This window comes from Camelina sativa, chromosome 9 (genome assembly GCF_030686135.1).
Source record: "Camelina sativa cultivar CO46 ecotype springtype chromosome 9, ASM3068613v1".
In the NCBI taxonomy this organism is placed as follows: Eukaryota; Viridiplantae; Streptophyta; class Magnoliopsida; order Brassicales; family Brassicaceae; genus Camelina; species Camelina sativa.
Genome location: NC_141888.1, coordinates 7,931,655 through 7,942,137, shown reverse-complemented (window position 1 = coordinate 7,942,137; position 10,483 = coordinate 7,931,655). Strand labels below are relative to the sequence as shown.

General features: G+C 35.7%; 1 protein-coding gene and 1 pseudogene across 1 annotated transcript; both read right to left on the bottom strand.

Moving 5' to 3' along the window:
• Positions 1–3,845: 3,845 nt before the first annotated feature.
• On the bottom strand, positions 3,846–5,567 carry LOC104715102 (uncharacterized; annotated as a pseudogene).
• A 1,944-nt stretch (positions 5,568–7,511) lies between these two features.
• LOC104710694 (AAA-ATPase At3g28510) lies at positions 7,512–9,487 on the bottom strand. Its single transcript, XM_010427329.3, has one exon. It carries the CDS (start codon positions 9,211–9,213, stop codon positions 7,633–7,635), a length of 1,581 nt encoding a protein of 526 aa, XP_010425631.1. The 5' UTR covers positions 9,214–9,487; the 3' UTR covers positions 7,512–7,632.
• Positions 9,488–10,483: the final 996 nt, after the last annotated feature.

Here is a 10,483-nt window from a genome sequence, read left to right as displayed (position 1 = left end):
TTTTTGATATATTTTTTTGGGTCAAAATGTGTTTATAAGTAATGTGTTACAAACCAAGAGAAGAAAAAAAACTTAATATGATATAAAATCTAACAGTCCACTCTCTTTTTTTGGGCTAAACTGTCCACTTTTAACTTAAATAACTAGATTCCAAATATAAAACAAATAAAAAGAAGAGATAATAAAAGGTAGAAGACGATTCAGACATACAAAATTAAAATTTGATGCCCCTAAAATTACAAAAAAAAAATGATGCCTAAAGCTTTTGCTTCACCAGCTTCCGGTCTGGGCCGGCTATGGAATTCCAATCAAAATTGTTATAACTGAAGAATGTAACTAAAGATGGCACATGCAAGTTACAGACATGTTTTGTTCCGATGATAGTTCGATCATATGTTGGCACTTATTACATTGACGCCACATATTTCTGTTGGATTTGGAGTTGGATCCAACCTCTCATCATCATTATTGCATGGCAAGTTGATACAAAAGGGTTTCCACATATGAAGAGGTATCTCATAATTCATGTTTTTCAGTAGATTTGGAGACTTCACCTCCTTTGAAATCCAAACAGATGGTACCGCAACTGGTATACTTGAGAAGGTGGCGGCATACTTCTACTGATTCTCATTGAGGGTTCAGCTTAGGGTTGATGATTTGCATGGAACATGGATATATCCATTGGACTATTTCCACGACCTTTGGTGCAACCAGTTTGGTCTTATGAGAAGTTACCGGTGGTCATTTTCAAATAAATTTATAACCAATTAAAAAAAAAAAAACTATGATTAAGGTTGGATTCATTCCCACCTAGATAAATGAATTTACTAAAGCGAAAAAAAAAAGAGAAATAAATAGAGAATTCTTGAAATCAAATTTAATAAAAAAAGAAAAATTTTATGTGGTCTCCGTTGAAATAGAAATTCTCCATTCACACTATGTTTTCTAGGCCATGTTGAAGTAGAAATTCTCCATTTACACTAGGTTTTGTGGGCCTGATGAAGTACAACTTTAATTTTGGCCCATGGATATACTCATAGTTGTATATACTTGTTTAGTTGTACTTCCATATACATAGTTGTACTTCCATATACATAGTTGTACATTTAACAATTATTGCATATTTTCAGTTGGTCTGTAATTTAACTTATTTATTAGTAGTTGGCCACATGATTATCATTATTAACTTGGGTGTTGAATTGTTTTCGTCAAACAATTTTCAAAAAAAACTTAATTTTCACTAATCTGGCCATATGAAGTGATCTTTTACCAAGTGTTCCTTACACAATAAGGAGTGTTTTATGTGGAAACAATAAAAATTCTGCTACAACTAATAACTTCCACTTTTATTGTTGAAAATTAGTTTTCATTTATTGGAAGCTAATTTTAGGGATTGCTTGTATACATTTCCATTTGCAAATTGTAGCTTCACAATATTGCAATAACCTTGAAAATTAGTTTTCACTTTTAACTTCACAGGGATGAGCGGAACAGGCTGGATTGTCAAGGACGAGACTCGCGTAACCATCTTGCAGGTGACCCGTCGCGTTCTTTTGTACCTTCTGCCCTAGTTGTGGAAGCCTTGGCTATTCGAAGTGCTCTGACTCACATCACCTCACTCGCTCATACCTCTCAAATTCGATCTCTAAAGATCTATTCGGACTCCCAAGTCCTTATCAAGCTACTCAACTCCGGTGGTAGCCTCAAGGAGCTTAAAGGAATTATCTATGATATCTCGTGTCTAAAGAATGCCTTCTCCTCTATCGCTTTTAAATTTATTCCTCGTTTGAACAATTCTGCAGCATATGCTTTAGCTAAATTTGTTCTGTCTATTTCTCTATCTTCGTCTGTACCCTTCCCCTCCCTGTTTGGAGGCTGACTGTTCCCCCTCTTTATTTAATAGATGAGGTTGACCAACAAAAAAAACCTTCAAAAATATACAAAATTGTACTAGTTGCACTAGTTGAACTTAAGCAGAATCTTAGAATTTTTCAGGAAACTCTTAAAAAGTACATTTCCAATACAAAGTCGAGTTGTACATAGTTGAACGAGTTGTACTTAGTGGAACCTATATGTCCAAATGCGAGAAATAGAATTACATCCACACACAATCACATTACAACAAAAATCGAATCAAGGGTGTTGAAGAAATTTTTCCAAATCTATGTTTGTCGCTTACAAAAACCAATCCAGGAACATCTGGTATAATTGTTCTCAGGTTTGTCAAAAACCAGTTCCAACTATCATTATTCTCACTATCAATTAAACCAAACGCAAGGGGGTAATGGTGATGATTAAGATCCTGAGCTGTTGCAAAAACTAACATACCACCATAGACAGTCTTAAGAAAAGATGCATCGATAACTATCACTTTCCTCATTGTACTAAACCTTTTAATGCTAGCGCCTAAAGCGGTGAATAGGTACTTGAACTTCTTGTCTTCTTCCAATTCTACACTTGTTACTGTCCCATGATTGACCTACCTTAACATGTGCAGATAAGAAAACAACATCTTGTAACTTGCTTCAGGGCTCCCCCGCACATCACTAACATTTTTTTTTTCCCTCTCAAAGTTGTCGAGTAGGAACAACTCAAACCGAGTCTTCCTTGAACAAAATTCATGATGCTTTTAGTAGTCTGCGTATCAAACTTACATGGATAATCTGTGTGCAATACACTTGCTACTAATCATGGTGTGCCTTTTTGTTTTACATACCTTGTACTCTCCACAGACTGAGAGCATGTATGTACTCTATGTATTCTGATTTTTTCACTTTTGCAAATAGTAAATACAATTTACAACATTTTGCAGCTTGAGTACATTGTACCATAAGTCGCATCGGATCTGAATTAAAAGCCTTCACACCAAGACAATTCTCATTTGAAGCTCTGTTTAAAAAATCCAAAACGACCTCCTTCGAAGAAAATTCTTGGTCTATTTTCAAACCCGTACCATCTTCCCTTTCTTTAACAACATGCACAATTTCTTTAAATGGAAGCTCAACAGGTGATCCATGCCTAGCATCCACAAAGTCATCCATCAGGTGATCCATGCCTAGCATCCACAAAGTCATCCATCAGGTGATCCACAGCCACAATATCTTTACGTGATACATTCTCACAATCTTCATTATTAGCATTCACCATCAACTCAATAATCGGTTCTTTTTGTTGCTCTCCCTCTTTGGGAACAGTCACGATTGCTGCATTATCAACTATATCATCACCTCTACCATTGGAATCCAGCTCCACATAATTCGCACCATATGAACTTCCTTGTTTTGTTCTTGAAAGTGGCTCTCTCCGCTGATTATTTTCTAACACACCAGATAACTCCACACGCAAAACTGGTCTTAATCCATCATTATTCAATGACGTTAAAAAATACAGATACATCCTCGTCATCTAAAATATGTGACTCTCTTCGACCTTCACATTGACTGTAACTCAATCTCACATTTCATGTTGCTCTATCTATTTCAATCTTCTTACAAATCATATCTACTAACATTGAATAAGTTATCTTCTTCACAGATGATGTCTTCAACAATATAGCACACAAAGAGTTTTTGGAAATCCACTCATGGTCTACTGAATATGACCCTCAATAATAAAAATGTACATGTATTAGGATGTTCTTCTTCATCGACACCTGAAAATAGAACAAAATATATAACAATTACTATTGGTGTGTTAGACTTCTACCTTTGTTATAACATGTGTTAGACTTCTTGGTTAGTTAAGACTTCTTGATTATCTGCAACAGACAAACAAAAATAATAAAATAACAGCAAGATGACAAGAACTATTGGTGTGTCACGTTAATTAACACAAAAAGACAAACTTTAGTAACCCATTGGTGTGTCATGAAACTCCTGAGTTTCATGGAATACATTTGGTTCAAAATCCATGTCAACCATTACTTCATCTTCTTCTTCAGATTCAAAACCATCATCATAAAGCTCTCTTACCTTTGAATATTGGGTATTATACACAATACCAACACTCGTACTTTGGTCTTTTTGATGTTGCTCCACAATCCAATCTTCCACAACTTCTTCATTACCATCATCTACGATCACATCCACCACTTTCTCCTTGATTTTTTTGTGCTTGTTAAAAAGTCTTGCATTAAACTGGACATAAACTAGGCTGTTTAGACGACTGACCATTAATCTGTTCATTTTTGTAGTGTGGATCTACACATTAATAAGAAGTATTAGAACAAGGATTGTAACATAAATAGTTATACCTAAACACACACATAAAATATTGAATGAATCACTAACTCAATCATTAAAAAGCTGAACATAGATTAAAAACTAACCGCTTCAAAGCTACTCCAATTTCTTTCACAACCAGAAGAGCTAGAGGTCAAAGCAAGCACTCTAGTTGCTAGCTTTTGTAACGTAGGTACACATCCATAATTTGCCCACTAATTCCCTAAATTTAACTGTTTTAAGATATCTCATAAAAAACATATAAATGACTAGACAATAATAAATTTAAATTCAAGTGAGAAGACAAACCTGGTCAAATTTTTCATCATTTTGTTGATATCCTCTTACTGCTAAATCTTTTCCAAAAGAGCCAATTTTGCTTTTATAGAGATTAATCTCATCATTGACGACTATATTTTGCTTTTCAAAGTCACCATGATAAAAAGTTTCAACACAAGCAATAAATCCTAAGTTGATCTCCAAATCATACTGAATATCAGAATCTCTGTAGAAGTATAATGGATTTAAGAAGTAAGCAGCAAGATGCAAAGGAAAATCCAATCTACCTTTCATTTTCTCATACATAATCTGAAAAATAGGCTGGTAATTCTTTTCAAGATGATTAGAAGCTTCTTTGATCAACTTTTTAGCTTCTAACATCTCTCCATAAATAAATCCCATAGAAGGTTGTTTTCCCCATCTGCAAGTCATAAAACCTTCACCATGGGACAAAACACATTTAAAACCACTGTAACACTACTCCAAAATGCATAGCTCAAAACTGTATCAGATGATTGTTTTCCTTTTACACACTTAGAATGCTTGCACTCATGCCACTCATCACTGCCGAACATGGACATCAACTGCGATTTTTTCTCTTATAAACTTTGTAGTGTTAAGAAGCATGTGGCGAATCTTGTTGCTTCTGGTCTCACAATATCCCTCTCTTTGTATGTGTTCTCATCATGGATAATGTCTTATGATGCGCATAAATAAAGACAGTGAGAGATTTAGCTTGACTGATCACTTTTGCAAACCAAGACAACTTGGAAACTCCCTCAAGCATCAGATCGATGGTGTGAGCAGCGCAACCTGACCAAAATATACTTGGTCTCTTATTTGTATCCTTGCAGCCGCTACGTTATTTGTAGCATTATCAGTCACTACTTGAACTACCTTTCCACCCCCAATATCTTCAATGCACGTGTCGATGTAGTTGAAGATAAATTCACCTATGTGAGAATCTTTAGAAGTGTCCTTTGAAGAAAGAAAACATGTACCTCATCTTGAATTGACACACAAATTCATTATGCTTCTCTACTTCATGTTAGTCCATGCATTTGTCATCACAAAATAGCCTTGATTTTCCCATTCTACTTCTAAACTCTTCAATTTTTTCTTTGTCCTCTCTTGCTCTTCATTTAACAATGGTTCGCGCTGATATTGAGTAGGGGGAACCCAACCAGGTCCAAATTGTCCTAATGCTTCACAAAATAATCTGAATCTTTCATTATCAATAGCACTAAAGGGGATACTTGACTCATACACCCACCTAGCACAATATTGACGAACAACATGTGTCTGCATCATGGATATTCTGTTGTCGTGTTTGTGCAGCTAAGGAAGCTTCGGGGTTGATACAACTCGCAAACTTATCAATGGGACCTTGGAAGTGAGAAGCCGTTTGAGATTCAAATTCTTCTTGTAGTTCACTATCCATATGTGGTTTATTTATATGCACCTCATATCTAAGCTCTTTCTCACGTTCTCTCTTCTTCGTTTTCTTGTTTTTTGCTTCTATAAGTGCATTCTTACATTTAGCTTGATCCTCCTTTGTTGACAATGGGCAAGCAGAAACATTTCCCTTTTGATGAGCAATATGTTCATTCATCCTATAAACTCCACCAGACATTTATTTTCCACACAACTTGCATTTCACCTTTAATTAAGTTTTTGGATCATTTAACACTCCATATTCTCATCCCACATCATCAGAATTACGTTTTAGTTGTACATCAACACATTGAGACATCAAAAACCGGCTGACCAGAGAAATAAAAACTAATACACTGAGACATCCTAATCGACTAAACAGGACAACAAAGAGAATAGACAAAAGACACATCCTAATCGGCTAAACAGGACAACAAAGAGAATAGACAAAAGACACATCCTAATCGGCTACAAAATTGTAACATTAAGCAGTAAAAATTTAGAGATTTAAAAAGATTACTTGTAGATCCACGAACCAAAAGATGAGAGTTATTTGACAAATAGGTATCAGTTTGAGTAAGAACAAATTCTAATACGATTCTCCACTCAAATTTACTTGAGATTCAATACGATTAACCAACTACATTCTAATAATTACCAATGAGCCTTCATATGAAAACGATTTATTATATCAAATCCCTAATTTTATTTTTATTCAACTCACATAGTTTCTCAAATGGTGGATGATAGGGGAAGGAGAACATACCAACTCAAAGAAGAAGGCAGTGCAAGAGTCGACAGCTGACAAGATAGAGCGCTCAAGCTATTTCAAGCAAAACATGAGGAGGAGATCGGGAATGCGTTGAATAGAGGGGACGAAGAAAGAAAGAGGAATGCGTTAAACTTTTTTAATTTTCTCGGGTTTTTTTTTTAAAGCAATTATATCTTTTCCCTTCAATTAAGGGTAAAATCGATATATCACATACCTCAATGGCATGCAGACTAAAAATTGGCATGCCAGATTTTTTTTTTCTTCGTTTTGTGGCATTTTGGCCTCGTGCTCGTTCTTATCGTCTTAAATGTGACGTTTACTATTCTATTGCCTACTTGACCTACTCTACGGTTCAACCTAAGTTATTTGTTTGTGTGTTTAAGAGGCCTCGCCTTTCTTAACTGGGTTTTTGCCAATTAAAACTCTAAAATTGGGTTGGGCTTTTGTAATATTTTATTTCTTTTGAAAAAAAAACATTTTCTGGATATTTTACTTTTGACAGTAAAGAACTATAACAAAAAAAAAAACAGTATACTATGTTTAAATTGGCTAATTTCCCAGGTTTTCATTTAAAATAAACAACTTAACAATACTGTATACTGTATCTGTTTTTTTTTTTTGGGTGCAAATACTTGATTTCCTTTCGTTCAAAATAAACCAAAGTACAAAGAAAAGATGGATTCAAAAATCCCAAAGTTTAGAACCTAGCAATGACGAGCATTTCCCAATGCCACAAAGATAACTACTACCATGCATCGACTCCAAAGTTTAATAAGTTTAATACAATAAACAAGATAATAAGCATCTTTTAGCAAAAATTAATATGGTATTTTGCAATTAAAATTTATTTAGAAACACCATGCCAAAGTACAACCTTACACAATAAACAAGAATTCATCAGGCGTCACTTCTTTTGTTCATATAATTTTAGTTGCAACCATTTTGCTTAGCAACGTCGCCGTTTTGCTCCTTGCCCTTCTTCACTTCTTCCTCTGTCTTCTCCTTCTTCTCTTCTTCCTCTACTCTCTTCTTCTCCTCCGCTTCCTCTGCTTTCTTCTTCTTTTTCGCTTCCTTCTCAGTTTTCTTCTTCTCTTCTTCCTCAGCCAACTTCCTTGCTTTTTCCTTCTCTTCCTCCAAAGTCTTGACCAAACGTTTGATGCAAATATCTGCATCTTCTTCATCAGACTTCGGCATCAAAGTCTCAGCAACATCCGCTGGGGACATATCGGTTTCTTCGAGCTTTCTCTCGATTTCTTCATACAATTCATGTGTTTCAATATCCAAGTAGTTCTTAGCCAAAACCTTAAATGCTTCAAACTTGCAATAAGACATCTCAATGTGGTTGTCCATTCTTCCTCTACGTATCAATGCTGGATCGAGCTTATCCACAAAATTAGTTGTGAACACTATGATCTTCTCACCACTACAAGCTGACCATAACCCATCAATGGAGTTCAATAACCCTGACAAAGTAACTTTGCTTTGCTTCTCTTCCACCTTTGGCTTCTTGTCATCTTCCTTCTTCTTCTCCTCTCCATCCTCATCTTCATCATCATCTTTCTTCTTCTTTCTCTGCCCCGTAAGATCAAGAGAGCAATCAATATCTTCAATCACAATGATAGACTTACCTTTTGTATCCAACAACAACTTCTTCAAGTCCGAGTTATCCTTCACGGTCGTCAGCTCAAGATCATACACATCATAGTCCAAGAAATTTGCTATTGCAGCTATCATAGTCGATTTCCCTGTCCCGGGCGGGCCGAACAAGAGATAACCCCGCTTCCATGGCTTCCCAACCTTCCGATAGTAATCTTCTCCTTTGCTAAACTTTATCAAATCCTTCTTAATCCCTTCTTTCTTTACAGGATCCATAGCCAAAGTTTCAAACGTAGCAGGGTGATGAAAAGGAACGTTACTCCACTTTCCTGATCTCCATGGATACCATTCTTGACTCGAGTTATTAGTGTAGAGCTTCCTCTCTCTCTTATTCAACCCAATAGCTTTCCCTTCTCTCAAAACATGATCAAGATAAGTCTCAATGATCATACCTCGGTGTCGTCTATGGAAAGTAAGCGTAAAGTACCTTCTCTCGTCTGAGATGCTTCGACCATAACTATGCTGAGGCTGAGTCACTTTCACATTTGAATGCCACTTCACCTTCACACCTTCAAACTCATCTTCAATTTCTTCATGATCGTCCATACTAAACACCAACGATTTGCTATTTTTCGACTCGTTGGCCTTTAGTCTCTTAGCAAGAGTCGTAGATTTCGAGGCCAAGTAGTTGCGTATGGAATCGTAGGCTTGACTTCTCTTGAGACCTTCTTCTGTGTACTCGGTGAATTTGATGTGAACGTAGTAAGAGATCCACCCAATCATCTTGTTGAAGTATTTCTCCACGTAGGCTCGGAATTCGTGAGGGACGTATTGTTTGTACATCGCCCAGAAGAACATAAAGCTCGTCACTGTCGTGCCGGTTAATCCCCATATCGCTCCGGTCTCAAGCATCTTCTTGTGTTGCTTGTGTTGATTGTGTCTCACGTAATCACTTGTTTGTGTTATTACACAAAACTATTTGTGTGTGTTTCTTTTTGGATTCATTTCTCCGTTGCCACTCACTCTCTTTTTATATCGAGTTTCTGAGGAAGATACCACGAAATCTCTGATAAATTTACAGGAACTTTATCACATCTATGTTTAATATTAATATGATGTGGAATTCTCACAACTATTTTGTTTCGTAGTTGGTTTTAATTTATTTTTAAGGTATATTACAATACATAATGTCACTAGGTTTTGTCTCTATTAGGTGAGGTGAAGTGCTTAGAAACTTGGTAGATATTGGCTTTTTGCTCTTGGAATCATGCGAAGAGCCACTTAAATATTTCAAGTGTATAATATTCTGTAAAGTATGAGCCACATATATCTTTTTTTTTTTCTTTAACAAAGTGATTATTATTTTGTAACTTGGAATTATATAAGTCTCGTCAACTGTCGTAAGCTTAGGTTACAAGTTGAATATTCTTGTTTGTTTATGAAAAAAGCAACTTAACAGCTAAGCTTAAAGTGATTACGAAAGGTTTCTTCGTTTCTTTGAAAAAAGTATATATTATGAAATAGTCTTCTTGTTGGTCACTTGATATGTTAGTGCGTGCGTGTGCTTTAGAGAAGCATGCTTAGCGATGCTCTCTTCTTTAGGGTGACGTGACGTTAATAGAACTATTTCTTTGATACGTTTTAGATGATGTCAATTGAATTATTCATATACGATTGTCATCTTGGATCTAAATTAACGTAGCTCACCTAACCTGATGACTCTGTACTAGCCAGTAGCCACTATCTCTATTTTACAGTTTTATTTCATTGCCAAAGTATTATGACAAAACGAGAAGTCCAAATCGAAACAGTTTCACATCATAAACTTGGGCTTCTAAAGGCCCAGTAAAAACAACGTCCAAAGCCCAAATACATAAGCAGGTACCACTGGCAAGTTTAGAGCATCATCGACAAAAGCTCAAGTTTTTGTAAGTATTCTATATAGAGTAGCTTACTACACATCGCCCGAGAGTTTCAAAACAAGCAGTAATGGCACAAAAGAAGAGCAGCTCCTAAATTGCTTTCACAGTTTTTGAGTCTAGCTTAAGTTACGACTAGACAAACATATTTGATGATTGATTACATTACATCAAATACAAAATGCAAACTTATTCACAGAACTTGACCACCAAACTCATTTTACTATATATAAGAAGCTAATCTTGAGTTGCAAATGAAAACC

Bases quoted from the DNA above. Each gene is read 5' to 3' on its own strand.
- LOC104710694 (XM_010427329.3), bottom strand. From the start codon at position 9,213: ATGCTTGAGACCGGAGCGATATGGGGATTAACCGGCACGACAGTGACG.